This window comes from Monodelphis domestica, chromosome 7 (genome assembly GCF_027887165.1).
Source record: "Monodelphis domestica isolate mMonDom1 chromosome 7, mMonDom1.pri, whole genome shotgun sequence".
Lineage (NCBI taxonomy): Eukaryota > Metazoa > Chordata > Mammalia > Didelphimorphia > Didelphidae > Monodelphis > Monodelphis domestica.
In genome coordinates, this window is record NC_077233.1 from 213,082,602 (window position 1) to 213,106,928 (window position 24,327).

Sequence of the window (24,327 nt, forward strand, 5' to 3'; positions counted from 1 at the left end):
GCTTCTTCTTGGCAGCTTGTAATACCTGTTCTTTCATCTGATTGTTTTTGAATTTGTCTATAACATTTCTTGGTGTTGTCAGTTGGGGATTAAATACAGGGGGTGATCTGTGGATTCTTTCAATCTCCACTTTTCCTTCTTGTTCTGGGATCTCAGGACAGTTTTCCTGGATAATTTCCTCTAGTATTATGTCCAGGCTTTTTCTTTTGTCGTGGTCTTCTGGTAGTCCAATTATTCTTAAATTGTCTCTTCTTGAACGATTTTCTAAATTGTCTGTTTTGTGAATGAGATGCTTCACATTTTCCTCAATTTTTTCATTCTTTTTGTTTTGTTTTATAGTGTCCTGCTGCCTTGTGAGGTCACTTGATTCTAGTTGTTTTACTCTGGTTCTTAAAGATTGGATTTCATCTCTGGCTTTTTGGTCGTCTTTTTCCTTCTGGTCTGATTTTCTTTGAAGATTGTCTTTCATCCTCTTTATCTCGTCTTTCATCTTCTTTGCCTCATCTTTCATCTCCTTTGCCTCATTTTCCAACTGGTTGATTTTGGCTTTCAGGACACTATTTTCTTGTTTTATTTCAAGTGCCTCTGTTTCCAGATGACTTATCTTAATTTTTAAGTTCTTTTCCCAATTGTCTTCAGCCTCTCTTAGTTGTGTTTTGAGTTCTTCCATAGCCTGTATCCAATTCGCTGGGATTTCTGGCTTATCGTTTGCTGATCTCTCCCCCTCTGTTCCATTTGGTGAGTAGTAGCTGTCTATTGTAGTTTCTTTCTTCTGTTTCTGTTGTTTGCTCAAACTCACCCCTTCTTTACTCCCCGTATTTGTCTATGCTCTTGTTCCTCTCATTTTTTTGTTTTTTGGGTACTTCTATAAGTCTCCCCTCTTGAAGCTTTAACAGAGGATCTCTTGGTGTAATCTCTGAGGGAGGGTTGTTGGGGGTTTGAGCTTTCCTGTCCTCTGGAGGCTTTTGATTGGCTTAAAGTCCAGCAGTCAATGAGGATGGATGGGGAGCCTGGGCTTCCCTGTGTTCTGGAGACTTTTGATGGGATTGAGTTCAGCTTAGTTGGGCTGGGTTTACTCTGAGTTTTAAACTTCCTGGATGGCTGGATCAGATATGGAGGATCTCCAAAGCTCTGGCCAGGCTGCCAGGTCTATGCTCCTTCTAGGCTGCCATCTTGACTTTGCCTCTAGGTTTCTGTTTTTTCAGAAGACCCTGCTCTCTAAGGGGGAGATGTGTGGCCTCTCTGGGCTCTGAGGGGTCCTGATGGGATTAGGTTCAGCTGGTTCTTTCAGAAGACCCTGCTCTCTAAGGGGGGAGGGGTCATGGCTTGCCTGGTCTCTGATGGCTCCCCGGAGTTCCCTGAGCCAAAAAAAGGAAGAAAAAAAAGCAGCAACCTCCTCTTCCACAGTGTGTGTTGAACGCACGGAATCTGGCCCGGGTTACTTTCAAGGTAAGCTCTTCGGAGCAACCCCTTTGCCAGCCCTGAGTTTTCTGTCCTTTCAGTAGCTCTGAGGGCTCCTGATGGGATTGGGTTCAGCTGGTGCCCTAAAGCTAGGACCTCCCTTGAGACTCAGATGGAAGGACCCAGCCAGGGGGTTACAAGTTTCCCCCTTCTCTCTATGTTTCCCTGCCATCTGTGTTGGGCGCCCCGGAGACTGGCTCAGGTTGCTTTCAAGGTGAGTCCTCAGAGCCCTGAGGTTCCCGCTGCTGCCATGGGCTCAGCACTCTGGGTTGGGGGGGATGGGTCCTGGGACCTTCTTTCTGTCTACCCCTTAGATCCGAGTGATCTAGGGTTCTGGCTTTTGGGGTATGGTACCTTTTGATCCAGGTCCAGGAGGAGGTTTCCCCAGGTCTATCCTGTTGTTCAGCTTGAATTTTGGTGGCCTAGGAGCACTCTGTTTGCGATAGGTAAGGAAGGGTTTCCGAGGTCTGAACTTTCGCTGCTTCTACGCCACCATCTTGACCGGAAGTCCTTTCTCCTTAGCTTTTTACCAATTGGTGATGTCTTCAACCAGTGGAGGGCTGAACAATTAGGTTAATTAGTAATAATAATAATAATTTGTGTTTAATTACTCAGGATGTTTTATGCCTCTGTTTTTTTTTCACTGAGAGGATACTGATAAATTAATTTATTGGTTTTTGGTAGCCTGATCAAAAATCTGATTTTTGTTCCTATAATCCAGGCTCTTAAAGCTACTAATAGTTACACATGGAAGTTACAGGGAGATAAATGGCTTTTACTAAGCCATTTTTTTTTACTATTTTACTATTTTTTTTTTACCATTTTACTAAGCCATTAAAAAAAGAATATTCCTAATGATTAGAACTAGTCAGAAATTGGGTTGCCTCAGGAAGTAGTGGGTTCTTCCTCTTGGGAGGTCTTCAGAGAAAGGTTGGAAGAGCACTTGCTTGGCTTGTGGCAGATAAGATGTTTGTTCTTGTGTGTGTTGTAGAAGGATTACCTTTAAGGACCTTTTCAACTCTGAAATCATATGATTATGTGAGTTAGGGAAAAGGAAAAGGAAAACTTTTTCTGATCAGAAGTTGGAAGCTAGCAGTTAATTAGTATCTGAGGCTTTTCATTTACCTTGATATGATGTCTCTAACTCTGGGCAACAACTGGGCTTTATAAAGTTGCATTATGGAACTTTGCTACAGACTTCTACCTTTGGGATGTTTTTCTGCAGATGATTAGAGAAAATAGAGTGGACATTTCTCTGTTCTTGCAACAATTTAGGGTTTTGCACAGTACTGTTTCATTAGCAGATGTTTCATTAATATTTAAAGTTTTCAAAGCACATTGTATAGATTCATTCTTTTGAATTTCACAAGAAACCCATCAGGAATGTATTTTGGTTTTCTTTTCTTCATTTCTCAGATAATTAAGGCTCAAAAATGAAACAGGTAGAGCTTGAAGAGACCTTTGAGATCTCTGAGTCTCTCATTTTATTGATGAGAAATGCAAGGTCCTACAATGTAAAGCACATTGTCCACAATCATAGAGTCCAAAGGTGATAGACTAATTTCTCCTGATTCCAAGTTCACCTTTTTCATGGATCCAAGACTCATGACTTTCTATACTCATACAGTCAGAATTTTTTTTTATCCTAAAAGCTAAGTGTATTGTCTAGACATATGGTCCCTTAGTAAATGATTGTTGACTATTTCATTTATACTTTAGACTTCCATAAAACTTTAACTCCACCCTGGATTTGTCCTTATTATTTCTGATAAGGATCAAAGATATTTGTTTTATTACATTTTTTAAATGTCTAAAGTTAATGATTGTTTTTTGAACTTTACTAACCATCACCAAATACTATGCAGTAATCCCCACATTGGGTCAACAGGGGAAAACTAAGAGACCATAGGGATGTAAATTTATAAAATATCCATAAAACTTCCTACTAGATCATCATTTCATTGGTTATCCCTTTAACCCTGCCTTTTTAATTCAGCCTATAAATTCCTTTCAAAAGTGGTTAGGAAATTATACTAGGATTTGAAGTTAGGTAAAAAGAACTAAGACATAAGAAGCAAATTGGCAAAGAGAAAAGAAGAAAAAACTGACTGGAAAGTATGACAATGAATATCATTCCAAGTTTGAGTGCTGGAACCTGGACACTCATCGTTGTCTTCCTGACTCTTCTGTATCTGTAAGTGAGAACCTGTTATTATTTTCCTGTTTATAATTTTCCAGAGAATTGGGCGATCTGCATTGTGACTGTCATAAGATTTTTCACAATGACTGGCTTTTAGTTGCTTCTGCTCTTTGCACAATGTATGTAAGGTTATATTTGTAATTTAAAAAATTTTCATAACTGAAAATCATGACCTTTAAAAAAGTCTAAATTAATTTACATAAAATTTGAGAAAAGATTCCAAAGAAAAGCTATAAACTTTTTGATCAAAAACTCAAAAAGTATATTGTTTGATAAAATTCTGATATTAGTGGTGAAATGATTTAAAAGCAAAGTCCTTGAGGAAACCTATGTCCATATCAACTGGTTGTTTTTATTCTTGCCTTTCTATGTTTTCTCTTCATTATTTTAATTTTTAGAGTTTAAAAGGTATGTTCTGATGTCCAGAAATTACAGTTTATTCATACTCATCTCAATCACAGAATGTTATAGTCATTTCTATTGATGTGGTTATAGGGATTCTCTTTGATATGTTTCTAAACACTTTTTTCCCTGAGGCTTTGCAGTGGAGGTGGAGAAGTCCAAAAGGCGAGCATTCTTTTTATGTTCCATCAAACCCTTTTAACCAATTGCTATCCTGGAATGGTAGGGAACTAGAAAACTGGTCAACTAGTTCTACATCAGGGCAGAATTTTTTCTTGTATTCAAAAACCACATGTTAATAAATTGTCTAGTTCTGCAAAACCCCACAAGCTGATGAAACTCAAACTCCTGTCCTTGAAGGAGATCCAAGAGAAGGTATTGCCTCCCTTCTCCCCAACCCTCAATCATTGCTTTGCTGCCTGTATTTTTTAAGGCTTCTGATTGTTGTAAAGGCTATACTGCGTAACACATAAATTTTTGTTCATGAGTCTTTGTTTATTCCGTTTGTTCTCTTCATTTGAATAAAATTTTGTAAATGTTTCTGTTCATTTTTCCCCTGAAGCATCCAAATCATACCAATTTTTTCCAGATAGTAGAAGCAGATATTTACAACCACCTTGTAAGTGAGGGTTTTCAAAATCCCCTATAAGTGATTAGAGAGAACTTGGATCTAATTCTCCTATTGTATACAAAAATTGACCAGCTTGGAACAAATGAAGGTGTTATTGAACAAAGAGACTGTAATGTTATAATTCCAATATCCAAGTTTCTTAGAGCAATCAATTGCCACCAGAGATTATTTCGAGTAACTTTTTGTTTGATTCTCTAGGATTCCTTAAGTAAACCATCATATCGTCTGCAAAGAGTGATAGCTTGGTCTCCTCATTGCCAATTTTAATACCTTCAATTTCTTTTTCTTCTCTAATTGCTACTGCTAGTGTTTCTAGTACAATATTAAATAATAGAGGTGATAATGGGCATCTTTATTTTACTCCTGATCTTATTGGAAAGGCTTCTAGTTTATCCCCATTGCAGATGATGTTTGCTGATGGTTTTAGATATATACTGTTTATTATTTTTAGGAAAGGCCCTTCTATTCCTATACTTTCTAGTGTTTTCAATAGGAATGGGTGTTGTATTTTATCAAAGGCTTTTTCTTCATCTATTGACATAATCATGTGATTTTTGTCAGTTTGCTTGTTAATATGGTCAATTATGTGGATGGTTTTCCTAATATTGAACCATCCTTGCATTCCTGGTACGAATCCTGCCTGGTCATAGTGGATGACCCCTGTGATGACTTGCTGGAGTCTTTTTGCTAGTATCCTATTTAAGATTTTTGTGTCTATATTCATTAGGGAGATTGGTCTATAGTTTTCTTTCTCTGTTTTTGACCTGCCTGGCTTTGGGATCAGTACCATGTTTGTGTCGTAGAATGAATTTGGTAGAACTCCTTCTTGGCCTATTCTGTCAAATAGTTTGTTTAATATTGGGATTAGTTGTTCTTTGAATGTTTGATAGAATTCATTTGTGAATCCATCTGGACCTGGGGATTTTTTCTTAGGGAATTCTTTGATGGCTTGTTCAATTTATTTTTCTGAAATGGGGTTGTTAAGGTAATGTATTTCTTGCTCTTTTAGTCTAGGCAATTTATATTTTTGTAAGTATTCATCCATATCACCTAGATTACCATATTTGTTGCCATATAATTGGGCATAGTAGTTTTTAATGATTGCCTTAATTTCCTCTTCATTAGAGGTGAGGTCTCCTTTTTCATCTTGGATACTGTCAATTTGGTTTATTTCTTTCCTTTTTTTAATTAGACTGACTAGTACTTTGTCTATTTTATTTGTTTTTTCAAAGTACCAGCTTCTAGTCTTATTTATTAAATCAATAGTTCTTTGACTTTCAATTTTATTAATTTCTCCTTTGAGTTTTAGGATCTCTAATTTAGTCTTCATCTGAGGATTTTTAATTTGTTCACTTTCTAATTTTTTAATTTGCATGCCCAATTCATTGACCTCTGCCCTTCTTAATTTGTTAATATATGAACTCAAGGATATAAACTTCCCCCTGAGTACTGCTTTGGCTGCATCCCATAGGTTTTGAAAGGATGTCTCACCATTGTCATTTTCTTCAATGAAGTTATTAATTGTTTCTATGATTTGTTCTTTAACTAACTGGTTTTGGAGAATCATAATTGCCACCAGAGATGATAGCATTGAGGAAATATCAACATTCTATACTTTGGGATTCTTTTGCCTTCATGCCAAAATCAGAGCAACATTCATGACTTAGGAGGCACCTGGAAACTAGTGTGACAATGGGCTCTTGAATGAGAGGATCTAAATTCAGATCTCTTTCATGATGCTCATTTACCCATGTGACCTTGGTCAAAGATTTGAATTTCTCAGCCTCAGATATATCATTCATAGAATAAAGGGATTCTGAAAATGGACCATGAATCCCCCCTAAGAGTCTAGCTTTAGGATTCCATCATCCTAAACCCATATTGGAAATCAGAACTGCCAATGTTTTCAGTTTTGAGCCACTGCTGGCGGAGGGTAATGATGTACTACAGAGTTTAAAGGACATAGAATGAGGACTAAGAAGGAGTTTTTCATTTGTTCATTTGCTTTATTTATGAAGAAATTGAGGTTAATAAAGGAAAAATACCATGCCTAAAATAGGTATAATATAATATATGACAACATAAAGTAATATAATTTATAATATTTATTGAACTCACTTTGTGGTTATAAACAAAATAGATAGATACACCTAAACAAGAAAAAAGGAAACTAAAATGTACATGGTGAAACATCACTATTTAAGATGCAGATGATGAATGAGATCTCATACAAGTTCTTTTTAAAACCTTTATCATATATCAAGAACTCTTTCTATCTAAGAATCATTACTAAGTATTGGGTACAAGGCAGAAGAACAGTAAATACTAGGCAATTAGGGTTAAGTGACTTGACTATGATCACACATCTAGGAAGTGTCTGAGGTCAAATTAGAATCCAGATTTTTCAACTCCAGACCTGTTGCTTTATGCATTATGCTACCTTGCCATCCCTCAACTAAGTTTTAAAAAAGTATTAGAAAACTTTTTGTGAAATTAAAACTTAAAAGTTTAGCCTTCAAAACACTTGACTATGTGTTCCTTGTCTCTTTTAAAAAATAAGTATTTGGTGTAGTTACAATGTCACATTTAACCATTCAGGTTTTTTTTTTATTTTGCCCTGCCTCATCTCATAAAGTTCTTTCCTTATTTCCTATAATTATTGTTTTCTTGGGTTCCATAATATTTGACTATAATAACATGCATTAAATAGTTAGACAGTTCTGAACATTTTATTTGGGCCCAATTTTTTTCTTTTGAAGAGAAAGTAGAAATGGATTTATTTTTGTGTGCATAAATAATTTTTAAAAGTGCATGTTTATTTCTGTGATAGTCATGGTAGAAGAATTGCTTGATTAAAAGTCATATTCAGTTTTCTGAGTCTTCTAGTATGTTACCACATTGCTCTCCAAAGTATTTTCTTGAATCTGAAGTCGCACCAATGGCATATTAATGTGCTTACTTACTCATAAATCCACCAAAAATGGATATGATCATTGTGGATCTAATCACAACATTCTGTATTAGATTCTGGTTTAGGGCAATAAATTCAAAGATATCTGCAAATGGAAGGGTAGGAAGTGATTCAGCATCTATCCTTTTTATTTATGTTTTGCTGAACATTCATCAGTTTTAAACACCTTTCAGTAAGGCAGTTTCATTATTCAGTGTAAAAGTCTTTGAGGAAATAAAAGTGTGGGTATCCCAAAGCATACTGGGTAGGTACAGGATGAACCTGAATAGGCTGTAGCATAACATGACGGCCTGAAGAAAGGAAGTTAGTAAAGAAAGAAAATGAAGGGGAACATATTGAACATAGAATGCTTATCCAGAGGATGTGATGGAAGAGGTGTACACACCTGAGTTTCTATCTGAGAGAGCAGAACAACAATGTATGGGGATAAGTGAATGGGAAATAGTGGCAAAAGAAGTGGGTGATTTTTGCTTAGTCATCTGAGAACTCTCTGTTATGTGGAAAAATAGGTAGTAGGGATGCTAGCCATAGCAAACAACCATTTCTCTCTGAAGTATTAAAGAGGGAGGGAGGCTAGAAATATCCTAATAATTCTTCCTCTATATGAAGTTCTAACAGTAAGTATATGAGGTTCTTTGGCCTTTGGGTGGATCATTAAGTGGAGTGAAAGATACTAGAAACGCTGATTTTGGTGTTTGTTGTCCTGCTTCTAAAGATCAGTGGTCTGTTTGCTGTACCAAAGTTGGGTTGGGTACTGGAGAGGAGGGTTTAAGTTCTGAAGCTCATGTACTGAGTTATTGTGATGATATATAATGTGCCTTGCTCTTGGAATGGATCTAGACTAACAAGAAAAAAATTGGTCCTAGTTGTAGCACAATAGAGTGAAGATTAGTGATGATGGAATGAGTCTAGACAAACAGGGGATATATTCCATCAGCACTTCTGATGATTCCTTGAGGCTTGTCAAAAAGGACTACATCTAATGTGTCATCTCAGTCCTTACTGACTCTAAGGTGATACATCAAAGAATCTCAGGTAGGTCTTGTAATATCTCAGGATGTTTGTGTGAGCCATGAAGTATATCTGGAAGTGTCCCATTAGCATCTGGATCTGAGTAAACCAAGCCTTACCTCAAGGTATTTACTTTATACTTCAACCCATTCTAATTATTAATAAGAGAATCATGCCACTTATGTGTCTGTTCTTTGACTTGACTCTAATGCTTTTGTACTTTTTATTTCATCCTATAGATATGGGACCAGGACACACAAGTTATTTAAGAACTTAGGAATTCCAGGACCCAAACCTCTTCCTTTCTTTGGCACTGTTCTTTCTTATCGCAAAGTGAGTATCAATAAGTTCTCCTTTACTATCTTTGTATGGTGGAAAGAGCATTTGTTCTACCTTTAGGAGATGGGTATAAATACAACTTATGATATTTATTAAGCATAAATATCAGTTTCCTCATCTGTAAAATGAGAGATCTGAACTCTCAGTTCAAAGTCTAGGAACATCTGATTCTTATTAAAATAATTTTTATATTATATATATATATTATTTTTATTTTATTATACACCATCACCAAAAATTATTTAACTAAAATGCATAAAACTATATGTAATCTCATCAAATCCGCATTGTTTACATTTTGTTTTAAAATATGTAAATTATATTTGCATGATAATATAAACATTTTATGCTTTTGACTTCTTTTTGGATTTGTTTACCTGGGTATTTTTTCTCTTGATTTTGTGGCTGTTTTTTAAAAAAATATAATCATGGTATGCATTTTTCTCTTTTCTTTTCTTTTCAACTCTTTACACATTTTCCCATTTTGATATTTCCAATATTTGTTATTTCCAATAGTACAATACAACATATTGCATTATTATATCACAATCTGTTTAGTCATTTCTCCCATTCACTGCATTTGCATTATATCTAGTTATTTTGTTATAAAAAACTAATGATTCTTTAAAAGATTTCAGATTTCCTTAAGATAAATTACTATGGACTTGTCCTTTAGAGATATAGGCTGTAATGTATAATAGTATAAAGAGTTTCTTTCATTGGACAAAGGGCTTCTTTTCAAAATTTTATTTTTGTTTTTTTATTTAAAACATTTTTCCATGCTTACATGATTCTTGTTATCTCCTTCTCCTCTTCCCTCCCCCCTCTTGGAGTTGACAAGCAATTCCATTGGGTTAAACACATATTATCACTCAAAACCCATTTCCATATTATTGATGTTTGCAATAGATTAATCTTTTAAAAGCAACCCCCCAAATCATACACCCAAATAAACAAGTGATAAATCATTCATTTTCCTCTGGATCTCTACTCCCACATTTCTTTTTCTAGATGTGGCTAGCATTCTTTCTCATTAGTCCCTCATGTACAAAGAGCTTCTGTTAGAAGTGAGGGGCTGAATGTTCTACACTAAATTCTGTCTGAGGGGTTGTTAGTATTATAAACTTTCTTTAGAAGATTTAGTCATTGATTCAAAAAGAATTTCCTTTTGAGTCCTGTTTCCTTAGTGCTCTTGGGGATAGCAATTAGCTTGTGATTTCACTGGCATAAGAATTCCCAGGTGAGGTAACTGCTTATTACCATCTGAGTTTTCCCACAACTTATAGTCTTAGAGAGTTACCTACAGTTAGTAGTTGATTACCTTGGCCAGGGTCACACACATCCAGCATGTGTCAGAGGCAGAACTTGAATGCAGGACTTCTGGATTTTCAGAACAGTTCTCTATCACTATGTGTTTCAACTGATTACACAAGAAATTTTAATTCCTGATATTGATGCATAAGGTTGGAGAGACATAGTTCTTGGAGATTTACATCATATGTGTTATGTACTAGAAAAAACTCTGGAATAGAGTCCAAAGATTTGAACTGGAGGGTCATTGGCTGAGCTAGGGAAACCAATCACCTCTTCTGTGCTTTGGTTTACTAATTACCCCATCACATTATTGTGAGAATCAAGAGACTCAAAATCATAAACTATATGTGAAGCAGGTTCAGAAAGTATAAGATACTATCAAAAGCAAAAGGGACTTGTAAAAAGTTTTCATCATCATTAAATATTTTTTCAGGGATTAGATAAGAGTTTATTTAAAACATTGTACTATAAGGTAATGTCTATAGGAGCTATTATTATTATTAATGATAAAATGAGTAATATATGCTTTACAAAACATGTCAGTGTCATGAATCAGATTACAAATTAAATTTCCTAGGAAGTGATACTACAGTATAAGAACAATAAAAATATGATATCTAACTTTAGCAGCCTTTTTCTGACCTTTACATCTGCAAAAATGGAATGGTACATTGAAACCTCAAAGAGTTGCTACATCATAATTATATTAACAGTAACTCAATGAGCATTTATCAAGTTTCTACTGTGAATGATATACTATGCTAAGCACTAAATCAATGGTTCTTAACATGGGAAATATAAAAGTTTTGAAGGGTTTTAATAAAATTGGTTTCTTTAATACTGCTATGTATTATATGAATTTAAAAACATCATTTTGGGAAGGGCTCCATAGGCCTTCCAGACCACTAAAAAGATCCATAACGCAGAAAAGGTTATGAAACCCTGCACTAGGGGAAAAACAAAGAAAAAATCCATGACACTTGCCTCAAAGACTACAGTACAGATGATGACTTGTCTTGAGTTAGTTGTAATATATATGAAAATATAGTGAGAACATTAGTGCAGAGACTGTATCACTCTACTGTTCATCAAATGTTTATTAAATACCTACTGTGGTCTATGCACTGGGTTATAAATATAATGAATGAAACATTCCCTCCTTTAAATAGGCTGTCATAGCATAGGAAGAAGGCATTAGAGTTACCATGAAGAGAGCAAGAATCCTAGAGAAATCACTTTCTTCTGGAGGGATCAGGAAAGTCTTCATAGAAGTGAACACATTTGTTCTGGGACAGATGTCAACAAGTAGAAATAAGGGTGGGCAATATACATGTCAGTGAAAATGAAGAGCATTACAACAATAGTAAAAGTACATCATTTCATATTTAACTTCCTAATATAAGGTAATACTAATAGGACTGATTATTAAAAATTCATTAAAATATCTGATTTAAAAATACTTTCTGCAGGGTCTTGTGAATTTTGACTACGACTGTTTTAAAAAATATGGAAAAACCTGGGGGTGAGTATTCTAAGTAATCTTCTCATTTCAATGGTCAGTCATGAAATAGCTCCCTGGTGCGCAGCTCAAATTAATTTGTGAGTGTAGATGTATTGGAAAGTTGTTTAAAGCCACAGAATCCTAGGGCAGTCCTGTAGCATCATAACAGATCCATCTAATGTGATGTTATACCAAGTCATGTACTCTATACATATGCCTTGTTTGAGTTCATTGCTGCCATAATGTGGATTTTGAAGAAGGAAGGAATTATATTACCTACCATATAATGCAGATACAAAGACAGAACTTGGAGATCCTGTCCTTAAGGAACTGCCAGTCTGTTATACAATTCAGCATATAAAGACAATAGTAATGAAAAAAGATGATGAAAAAGGCTAATAAAGGGGGAAGCTGAGTGGCTCAGTGGATTGAGAGCCAGGCCTAGAGATGGAAAGTCCTAGGTTCAAATCTGGCCTCATTCACTTCCTAATTAGGTGATCTGGGCAAGTCACTTAACCCCTTTGCCTATCCTTTATTACTCTTCTGTCTTGGAACCAAAACACAGTATTGATTCTAAGACAGAAGGTAAGGGTTTTAAAAAAAGAATTATACCTGAACAACTACACCTCAGCATATATGTGGGCAGAAGACATGTGAAAAGATAAACATATAGGGAGCACATTTGACTAAGACATATATATATAGGGGGTCATCTCATGTCAGAAATAAGTGCATAGCTGCCAAAGTTTTTTTGTTGAAGTCATTGTTCTACTCTATTGGTCTTCTTTCTTGCCAATCATATCCTATGATACCTTTTCTCAATGTGTTACATTTCAGTTATTTTGGGATATCATGATTTAAAATTTTAAAATTTTATTTTAAACTCTCAGGAGGGTTATCTATTGATTTGTTCCATAAAAGCATACTATTCGAACATGTCTCTTATGTTTTCTTCATAATCATTATCATCATCCAGTCTCACCACCTTAGGTGCATATCTATAGTGCTTCATTCTGAATAGTTCACTTTTTATTCTGATCAGTCCAATTATTTTCCAGGACCCCTCTAACCCAATTTTCCCATCACCTATTGCGTTATGCTCTGAGGAACCTTAATTCTATTATCTACCAACTTCTCTTTCCAGCAGCTTGGTTTTTAGTTCCTTGCTTTAATAGAAACCTGACACTCCCCTGAAAATACCATGTCCCTTGTAATGCCTTCTGCTCTGTTTCCTACTCCCTCTAGCTACTACTTGAGGGGGTATAAGAAGAGGAAGGCATGTTACTTAATCACCACTATTGTTTCCAGACCATTCTTCTTTTACTATTCCCCCAGAAACCTCCCCCTTTGAAATCTTTGCAACCTCCTTGTTCTGACCTCTCACCTTTCTGGTTAGTTTGGTCTGCTCAGATTCTTCAGTGAGCAGGAGGTAAGGAAAAAGAGCAAATGTCAACACTTTTCTAGGAGTTTCACTGAGAAAGGAAAAATTGATTGAGAATCAAAGTTTGAGCCAATGGCAAAGTTAATTCAGTGTTTGACTTTCCTTTCTTCTCTCTGTGTCTATTCTTTTTTTCTCAGTAGCACTTGTTCCCTCCCCTACGTTCTATACTTGTTTTCAGATAACTCTGAAATCTATTTCCAGTCTTGATCCTTCTTTTGCACAGCAAACCTGACTTTCCAGCTGTCTTCAGGATATTTCCACCTACATATCATAGTCAATTTAAACACACTCAAAACTTATTTCAGTCCAGTATCATTTCTCCTGGCCTTCTTCCATTTGATTTCTTAATTTCTTCTGGCAAAATCATCTACAATAAATGTGTTGAATTCAAATACTAAGGGGTGCATACAGCTGAATATTATTTTAGACATTCACAAATTAACAATATCTATATTTTATTTTCATTATTTTATTAAACTTTTTACAATTTCACTTAACCTGACTTCCAGGAGTTACCAGCTACTGGTAGATCATCTATATGTTTGAAAACTCCAATTTACATGTTTTTCTGTTTTTATAACATTGAAGGTTATACTCAACAACTTTTACCCTCTTTTACCTCAGATCTAATCATCTTCCTGATCTTCAATCACCTTCTATGAATTTCAATTCCATCTCAGCAACATCTTTCAAATTCCTTTTCTATTCCTACTACCACCACTACTAACACTAGTACAAGTTGTTATTAGCATTTACATAGACTATTGTTGTGGCCTCTTGACAGGATTCTACCTGCCTTCACTTTTCCTCCTAACTGGTCCATTTAAAAATATTTATTTAAACTATTTATTTTTAAGATTACAAATTAAAAAAAATGTGTTCCAAATACTGTCCTCTTCAGTTCACCCACTAAGGCCAATAATATGATATCAATTATACCTATGCAAAACCCATGTCTATGTTAGCATGTTGAAAAAACCCAAGGAAAATAAAAGGAAAACAATATGCGTATTTGCACTGAACCCATCATTGGTCTCTCTGGAGATAGGTACTTTTTTTCTTCATGGGTGGATCCTTTGTTATTTTCTCATATCATCTAGTTCAGTCTTAATATTAATGCTTGAATGGTTTTTCTTGTGCATAAATCTGTTCATGTCTACTCTTCTGCACAGAAGTCCCTACTGTTTCACTGTCCCTTTCTGTATTTGTATCTTGCTCTTTGTCTCCATAAAATTCTTTAGAGTTAGGTGCTTTTTTTTTTGTTTGCTCATTTTCCCTATTTAATTATAGGTAGGCTTGGGTGTATGATGTGATGTCTGAGGGCTATGAGCTCTGAGAGCTCCCTCCCCCTGATGATTCAATTGATCCTTGAGATGCTGATAGCTTAAAGACATGCCTCAGACTTAGGTGTAAGCTTTTGATGTCATTCTGCTCTTGATCAGGTCAGGGATTGATCAAATTCTAGCCCGAGGCTTAGGCTCAAGTTTTTAGTTTTACTATGTACTTGATCCAATCAGGCACACCCGTGATTGTCCTGTTTTGGTGCTCCCATACTGAGCTCAAAGCAAAAATATCAGTACTTAATACTTAGTATACTATCAGGTATCCCAATGTGTGAACTATGTCCTTATCTTAAGCCCAGACTAGAATTCCTTGGGCTGAGGCTCCAGACTTCTCCACATGTTTGAAATTTCAAGGGGTATGGGTTGGCTTGTACCACTATTTACCAAGGCAGGATCTTAGGATCTGGATGTTGGCTTGCGCTTAGGTTCCAAACTTCAGACAGCAGATGTGGGTGAGGAGTGTGTGGCTTGCTCTTCCCTCCTTGCTACAGTCTCTTACTGACGCTGCTCTTCTATCACCCCAGTGTCCTAGATGTTCTTTGCCTACCTTTTGAGTTTTTCTTTTCTTGAAAGTTGTTTCATCTGTGAAAGTTGTTTCATCTGTCTTCTTGTTGGTTCTTTCACTCCTGTATTCATTTTGAGGTGATATTTTAATCTTTGTTGGAGAGGATTCTCATGGTGGCACAGAGTGGCTCTGGATTACTCTGCCAGTTTCACCCCACCTGGATAGTAAATTTCCCACCTATACTGTTTTCTCATCCTGAATGTAATACAAAATTTATTGCCCAATAGTCAAGACTGTTCCCTTTTCCCATCATACATCACATGATACTTTGCTTTATACTTTTGTGACATTAACAATAATATCCATGACAATGGAAAAGACTATTTTAAAAAGATTTCAAAGCACCGTTTATATGCTTTTTTTAAATCTTCACAACAGCCCTCTTAGTTTGATTGTATTCTTGATAGACTTGGAGACCCCAGCTAGGTAATAGGTAGACAGCATTATTATCCTCATTTTTCAGGAACTGAGTTTGAGAGATGTTCATGACTTGCATAGGCTCAAGAGGTAGGAAGTATCTGAGGCAGGATTCTAATTTAAGTAAAGGATCTCATAAATATTCACTGAAAATTTATATTTTGGATTCTTTGCCCAGTCCCACATCTTAAATTAAAGAAATTAAAGAAAAAAGTCAGCAATGAGCTCATGAGCTCATATAGTCTTAACTCAGTTTCAAATAGTCTAACTTGCTAACTGATATAATTTGTTCCTTTTGGGGATATAGATTTTATGATGGTAGGCAACCTGTATTGGCCACCATGGACCCAGAGACTATCAAAACAGTCATGGTAAAAGAATGTTATTCAGTATTCACCAATCGTCGGGTAAGTCACAGTAGAAGCATAATATTGGCAGCAATGGGGAAAACTCTCTAAGCATGTTAAGGGTCCTACAGTTTTTAGACCATCTACAAATATTAGTTTCACAGTTGATACTCTAACAGAAGGTGGTGGGACAAGACAACCTCACTGAGGGCAATGCATCTTGAGGGGGAGACAGAAGACAGTTTTTCCTGGATGACTTGAAGCCTCACTAATATCTCTTTGGCTCCCAAAACTTATTAGTGGCAATATTTCCACATCAACAATCAGACTTGCTTGTAATCTGACCTCTCAGGGCCATTATTAAAGGCAAAGATCATTGTGGAGAATGGGCTTTCCTTCCTCATCTCCATAGGCAGTAATTGTAAATCAGCTCCCTCCAAAAGAGAGATGGGTATGAGACACCTGTCTTGGAAGTCTTGGAAATACCTCTAAGCCTCCTTTCTTTCTTTTGGCCAGGTCATCCCTGTCATGATCTAGTATTAAAAAATCCTGTCGAGGAGGTGCCATTCAACTATTAAATAATAACCTCACATATGACAGGCAATGAAGGATAGCTGAAGCAACAGGCTACATGAGAAAGATACAGAACGTAAGGCAGGTCAAATTAAGACGACTACCACTACTACTATCACTCCCTTCACCACTACCTCTTTACTGCTACTTCACATATGAGAGATAGCCTGGGACATAGCATGCAAGATTCCTGGGAATAGCATTGCTTCTAGCCTAGTACTCCCAATCTTATCCTGGGATGCAATATCTGAAGCAATGAAGTCTGGAAACCACTCCTACAGATACAATAGGCCTAGTTTTTAACACAGAAAAGAGGATTCATGCCACCAAAGTCCATGAGCTATAAAGAATCAATTAACTAGAGATTTTTATAAATAATTACTCCAGGGACAACTAGGTGGCTAAGAGGATAGAGAGCAAATTCTGGAGATGAGAGGTTCTGGGTACAAAGCTGGCCTCAGACACTTCCTAATGGTGTTATCCTGAACAACTTACTTAACCCCAGTTGCTTAACCCTTACCATTCTTCTGCCTTTAAACTGGTACTTAGTATCAATTCTAAGACAGAAAGCCAGGGTTTAAAAATGAATTAGTTCAATATTCTTGAAAGTTTGATGGACTTCTGTTCTGGTTCTAGTTAATATGTGAGTGGTATTGCATTTTACTTTTTCCTTCTAGAGTTTTGGTCCAGTAGGCTCTTTGGAGAGTGCCATCACAGTTGCTAAAGATGACCAATGGAAGAGGATTCGAACAGTGTTGTCTCCAACATTTACAAGTGGAAAACTCAAGGAGGTAAAGTAATAGACATTGGTCACATTCTAAAACACTGATTCTAGGGGAAGTAAAAAACAAACTATCCAATGATTTTTCTCCAGTTAATATCTAATTAATAGGTCAACAAATATGAGGCTCATTTAAGGGAACATTTTTCTTTCTTTCTTTTTTTTTTTGGTGACACAATGGAGAGAGCATCATCTCTGGAGTTAAACAACTTGACTATCAATCTCAACTCTGACACCAATTATTTGATTGACCATTGTCAAGTCACTTAACCACCCTGACTGACAGGTTTCTCATCTTTAAAATGAAAGAGTTTGACTATAGGACCTTTGAAGCCTATTCCTTCTTTAGATCTATGATTCTTTATATTCTAAAGGAGAAAAGCAAATTAAAGAAATATCATTATGCTTCTTCTGGATTGAGAAATCTGATTTATTGCCAGACTTGGTTTTCCACATATAATTATTGTGATTTGGCATTTAGATGTTTCCTATCATAAACCAATATGGAGATGTCTTAGTGAAGAACATGAAGAAGGAGGCTGAGAAAAGCAAGCCTGTAACTATGAAAGAGTAAGTATGGGGATAAAAACTGGAGGAACCTGAGGAGCATCAGAAGCCCCTGCTTGCTTAAACCCCCTCTCCTGCTACCATTTTCTAAAACTAAAACATCCACTTTAGGGTTATTGTCTTGACATTATGAAAGTAAATATAAAGGACAAGATAATTTGATTTTCCTCTCTGTGGGTAAACCTCTTGAGAAATGTATTGAAACATGATGACTAACTTTGCTTCTTTTTCTTTGTTCAGCTTTTCCTATTCTGAGACCTTTGTAGTTTGACTTTCAAAATTTTCATTTAACTAAACCTTTAAAAATAAAAATTCTTTCAACTTATTAATGATCATCTTATATTTATAAAACATTCCAACTCTTGCTTCATCTCTCTCAGAATTATAATTGAATTTGTGTTCAAACTGTATTTTCCTTTGAGGCTTGGCTTGTAAACTTTTTGGCATTACTATATTCTTCTGTGTTTTGAGCACCTCTGTCACTAAAATATTCATTTATTATGGGATTCATTTGTTGTTTGTTAATTCATTGTTTTAAGCTTCCTAACTTCAGACTTTATGGTAGATGCAGGTTTCTCACCCTTTTGGAGGGAATGTCTGGTTTGTTTTTATTATAACTTTCTTGGGGACATTGGGTGTTTTTTTATTCCAGGCTCCCAAGGCTGTCTCATTCTAGACTTTTATAAGACTTTGATGCTCTAAGTGATCTCATCCAGGGTAATATCTGATTAGTTTCTCTCTCCTTTCCTCCTCTCTGGGTGATGTCTGAGTTCTCTAGGGTCCTGACCTGTATTTGGATCTGAGCAGTAATAAATTATTGGCAGACTGAGGCACTATCCTTCATCTGGAAAACTCAGCTTGTTCAGAGTGCTAGAATTGTAGGCTTCCTTTTGTTCTGACATTCCTTTCATTATTCCTCAGTAGGCTTCAGATTGGTCCAAGAGGTCAACGTCTTCTCCAAGGGTCCGAAGGACATTGTTGCTGCTTGCTTATGAACTTCTCCCTTGCTTGATAGGGCCTGTGATTCATCCTCATATCTGAGTACTTGTCTCTTGTATATTCCACACTGGATCAGAAAGGTGTAGGAAGCAACAACCTCGCAGTTGTCACCTATTCCTGTACCCTGTATGAATTCACAATAGTTTCAATATGGGTTTAGGACCTTTTATTCCATTTAGAAAAAATCTCTGGTTGCTCAAGTTTTCCTTAGGACTAATTTCTGTCCAGTAAAACAAATCTTTATTTGTTTTCCTATGTCAAAGTGGGCTGGAGAAATGACTGTTTTTTCTCCTCTTGGATTTCCCAATTGTTAGTCAGTCTGGTGCATTTTTTAGATGAGTTTGGTGTTGGAGGGAGCTTTCTGTCCCTGCTTGCTTCTCTGCTATCTTATCTCTATTACTGGTCTCTTAATTGTTAAATCTAATGACCTTTTGTAATCCCTTTTTTATCTCCATTGTAGCATGTGACATTGCTGACCATCTTTTCATTCTGTGTACTTTCTCCTCTTTGTGTTTTGTGATTCTATTTTGTTTTGGTTCTCCTATCTGTCTGACCATTCTGATTCATCCTCCTTTACCAGATGCTCATCCATACAGTACCCATTATCTGTGGCTCAGTCAGTTATTAATAATTAATTAGGTGATTTAATTTATTAAGAAAACCATTAGAATAAGATTGTGAACGACTGTGAAGATAATCTGAAGAATACAAGAGAAGGTGAAGTCAAAAGTATGGCTGTTATTACCTTCTCCAGTGAAGATAGTTTCCATACCTGTTTTGATCTTCTAGGTATTTATGTATGTATGTATCTATGTGTATATGTATGTATATATGCACACATGCATGTATGTATTTAATTACATATTCAAATATCAACTTCTTGAGGCTAGAAAAGAGTTTTACATTTAACATTCCACTACCTGCCACAGGGCCTGGCATGTAGTAAGAAATTAGTAAATGATAGCTTATTAATTTAAAGTATATAATATTTACACTGTGGGGAGGAAAATGTAACCTGGGTAACATGGGACAAATATTACCTTTTCTAATAGCTTAGGAACAAGAAATGATAATAGTGATTGACACTACTCTGTATTTTCTATCTAGATTGCTCAAGGTGTCATCTATTTATTTATTCATGTGTTTGCTTACTCACTCATAAAGTGGTTTGGGACTTTCATATAATTACTTAGAGCAAGAGTCCTCAAGCTACAGTCTGCAGGCCACATGCAGGCCCTTGAGGCCATTTATATGGCCCCCACCACACTTCCAGAAGGGGCACCTCTTTCATTGGTGGTCAGTGAGAGGAGTATGGTATGTCTCAGTGCCTCAAAGCATGGCATTGCTCACGTACAGTACTACTTCCAATGACATAATCCTTTGTGTGGTACCTTGTTCTGAGAGTAACTGAATGAGAACGAGGTGCTGTGCAAAGGATTATGTGGCTGCACCATGGAAGACATTAGCATGGTGAGCGGTGATCTGGGGGAGGGGATTCCACACAGTGTATACTGCTGCCCGGGATAGCAGTGGCAGTGAGGGGCCTGTGCAAGGTGTGACAGGTCCATCACAGCCAGCGCTGCAGCTTCCGCTATCCCAGACAGTGGTATACAGATTTGTTCATAGATTTTTTTTTATAGCCTGGCCAAGTGAACTGGCCCCCTGTGTAAAACATTTGGGGATCCCTGGCTTAGAGGGAATTATCACTTTTCTGAAAAATCTCACCTAGTATGTGCTACTGATCATTTTCACATTTGTCCTCAACTGCCCTTGGGGTAAAATCACATTAAAATGTAATTGAAAAATATGTAATAAAATTAAAAAGTCAATATCAAATAAACAATCTTAATGTTTTTCCTTATTTCATATATGTCCCATAATTGCCCTTTTATCTGGTTCAGTGACATCAATTTCTGTTGTTTGACATTGCTGGTTTAGAGCCTCTCTTCATGTCTTTGCTTGAAGATGAAGGATAAAAGGGCCCATTCTATGTCTTTTTTTTCTTTTGTCCTCAGCATCTTAGGGGCATATAGCATGGATGTCATCACCAGCACTTCCTTTGGAATACATGTTGATTCCTTGAATAACCCGAATGATCCTTTTGTTAGAGAAATCAAGAAGTTAATAAGATTCAATTTTCTGGATCCTCTCATATTGTCAGTAGGTAAGTTAGTTCTTCATTATAGAAATTAATAATTAAAGTGACCCTGACACTCCTGAAGATGGCTTAATAACTCTGATCACAAGTTTAGAAATGGTGTAAAATATAGCCATCAAATCTTATCCCTTCATTTAGCAGAGTAAGAAGCTGATGCATAAATTAGAACTTAATTTCAGGAATTCTGGGAGTTGACTTCTTTAATTCCTATCTGTTAGAGAGGGAAAGTTTTCAGAAAGCAACTAACCTAAATCTTCAGGTTAATTACTTGCTGATTGGGTCAATCATAGGTAGCTAGGCAGTTAAACTTGAAGACTAGAGATGGGCACGACACCTGATTTCGGAGAGAGATTCCCTGCTACTTACTGTTGAACTTTCTATTGGCCCCCACCACAGACAATTCACAGACCACTGGTGTCAATTAAAAAGAAAATTAAGTCACATTACAATTCGTATCTCTGATATGATCTCCTCATTTACACTCCAAAAAAAGGTTGCATCTCTTATAAAATTCTACAGCTACCTAAGGATATTTTTTTTATTTTTTTTCTTCAGCAATCTTTCCATTCCTTACTCCTTTGTTTAATAAACTGGATATAACTGTATTTCCAAAAGATGCTATTAATTTCTTAGCAAAATCAGTTAAAAAAATAAAAGAAGAACGAAAAAAGAATACAGAGAAGGTAAGCCTCTTAGAATAAGAATATATGTACAATTAAAATGGGTTGTATTTTTTAATCTACATAGTCCTTTTATTTTTTATTTTTTTGGTCATTATTTATTTATTTATTTAAGTTAATTTATTTAGTCAATTTAGTACATTATTTCTTGTTTATAAGAATGATATTATTTCCCTTCAGCCCCTCCCCCCACCCTTCCTGCAGCCAACATGCAATTTCATTGGGCATTACATGTGTCCTTGATGAAAACCTATTTTCATGTTGTTGGTGTCGGCATTAGGATGTTCATTTAGAGTCTACATCCCCAACCATATTCCCTCGACCCATGTCTTCAAGCAGTTGTTTTTTCTTCTGTGTTTCTACTCCCACAGTTTTACCTCTGAATGTGAATAGTGTTTGTTCTCGTAGGCCGCTCCAAGTTGTTCGGATCACTGCATTGCCACTAATGGAAAAGTCCATTACATTCGATTGTACCACAGTGTATCAGTCTCTGTGCATAATGTTCTCCTGATTTTGCTCCTCTCACTCTGCATCAATTCCTGGAGGTCGTTCCAGTTCACATGGAATTCCTCCAGTTAATTATTCCTTTGAGCACAATTGTATTCCATCACCAACATATACCACAATTTGTTCAGCCATTCCCCAATGGAAGGACATCCCCTCATTTTCCAATTTTTTTTTTGCAAAAAATGGTTTTATTTTTTAATCTCAGAGTAGAACAAGCTAAACTTGTGTTCAACTTCACTTGACATTCATCCTCGCTCACTATAATTTTTATTTGATTCTCGATTATTGATTCTTGATTATTTATGGATTCTCCCATATTTTTAGAGGATTTTCTGTAACATGAAGAAGGGTCACCTGATGACCTCCAGTTCCCTTCTAGTTCTTACTCTATGATCATATACTCTTGTTATTTAATATTCTCTAGACCTTGTGTTCTGTGTCTCTGTTTATATACAAAGAGAAAGAAGACACTATCTCAGCCTTCAGTTAATTTATGGTGGGATAAAATAACATACCCTATTAATATATTACAAATTAGTATATAACACTTAGTTGGAATCCTAGAAAGGAGAGAATACCCTTTCTTATTTGTAAACCCCTAAAACAGACTTTACCAATAATAGTAAAGACCATATAAGAATAAGCCAAAAAATTATTATGTTTGTGCCAATAATGTATTCCAAATACTTCATCTGGGATCTGGACAGAAAATTTTGGACATTTTTGATTTTCCCACAAATTTCCTACATAGACTTTTTCCATGTGGAATAGCTATGATCCTTAATTCTTGAAGGCTCTGCCATGAAAGTTCAACTTACTGTTGACCCTTGCTAGCTAGAAAATCTTCAAGCATGGATATATTGATCTATTGTATCTTTGCTGAGCTATCTAAAAAATCATCCTTGAAGTTATTCTAAAATTGTGATCAATAGGATCCATCTCAATCATATCATATACCATTGAAGAATTCTCTTTCTATGCTTTCCATGAGTTTTCAGATAATTCATTTCCTGATATACTTATTATTTTCTTTTATATTCTTCAGGGACTACTTCCCTTTTACAACTCTGTCTTAATGTTTGGGACAGAATCATTTAAAATTTAGGAATCTGATTATAAGCCCTCCTTTTATTCTCTTAGAGCTGAGGCTCTTTAGCCCTTGGAGGTTTTTTGTGGAAATGCCTTTGGGTAGAATTTTAATTCTGCCACAGAGCTGAAACCACAATCTACCTTCTGATCATTTAGATAATCAGTTATCTGTTCTGCAATATAGATATTAATTTTTTGTGTTCCTAGCTAATATCTATGTTCTCAACTATTTTTTCAGCATTAGTATTTATTTTGCATTATTTTTTTCAGCATCGAGTAGATTTGCTTCAGCTTATGATGGATTCTCAGTCTTCTAAAAATTCAGAGCCACATTCTCATAAAGGTACCTTGGGAATAACTGTATTCAAATTGAAATCTTCAAATCACTATCTGTGATAATGGAGATTTTCCAATTTGCTTAGATGATATTCCAAATGGCAATAACAAAGATGATCATGCTGACAACAACAAAGATGACGTACAGGGTTTTAAAATAGCAGAGCACTTTATATATATATATATATATATATATATATATTACTTTATTTGATCTTCATAGCAATTTTGTGAATTTGTGGTCATAATTATTTCTGTTTTAGAGATGAGGAAACTAAGGCTGAGAGAATGTAAGCAACTTCCAGAAGATCACAGCTAGTAAATCTTTGTGGTAGAATTTGAACTCAGATCTAATCCCAACATTTTATTTATTATATCACTGAGCAATCTCAGAATGGTAGCTTGACATTGGATGATCCAGATGGAAACAATTTCCAAAAATATATGATCATTTGTGATGGTCAACCTAGTCTAAAGCCTGGATGATGACACTAAAACCTCTTTTTCCTAGGACAGGAATTTGGCATGTTGAAGAGAGAAAAATGATTTTCTTTCCTAGAGAAAAAAATCTATGTTCTAATCTTAGCTATGCACCAAAATACTTGTGTGTCCTTGTCTGGTCTTTCTTGTCATATATAAGAAAGAAGGGTAAATGGCCAAGTGATGGCTAAAATCCCTTCTTGTTATAAATTCT

General features: G+C 35.8%; 1 protein-coding gene across 1 annotated transcript in view; it reads left to right on the forward strand.

Annotated features, from left to right (window-relative positions):
- Positions 1 to 3,314: 3,314 nt before the first annotated feature.
- The window catches only part of LOC100013503 (cytochrome P450 3A4-like), a 32,063-nt gene continuing 11,050 nt past the window's right edge, over positions 3,315 to 24,327 (forward strand). The window contains exons 1-9 of the mRNA XM_056806463.1: positions 3,315 to 3,655; positions 8,916 to 9,009; positions 11,799 to 11,851; positions 15,904 to 16,003; positions 17,194 to 17,307; positions 17,779 to 17,867; positions 20,879 to 21,027; positions 21,577 to 21,704; positions 23,568 to 23,640. Coding sequence (XP_056662441.1) covers positions 3,579 to 3,655; positions 8,916 to 9,009; positions 11,799 to 11,851; positions 15,904 to 16,003; positions 17,194 to 17,307; positions 17,779 to 17,867; positions 20,879 to 21,027; positions 21,577 to 21,704; positions 23,568 to 23,640 — 877 coding nt within the window. The 5' untranslated portion in view covers positions 3,315 to 3,578. The remainder of the gene's footprint in view (positions 3,656 to 8,915; positions 9,010 to 11,798; positions 11,852 to 15,903; positions 16,004 to 17,193; positions 17,308 to 17,778; positions 17,868 to 20,878; positions 21,028 to 21,576; positions 21,705 to 23,567; positions 23,641 to 24,327) is intronic.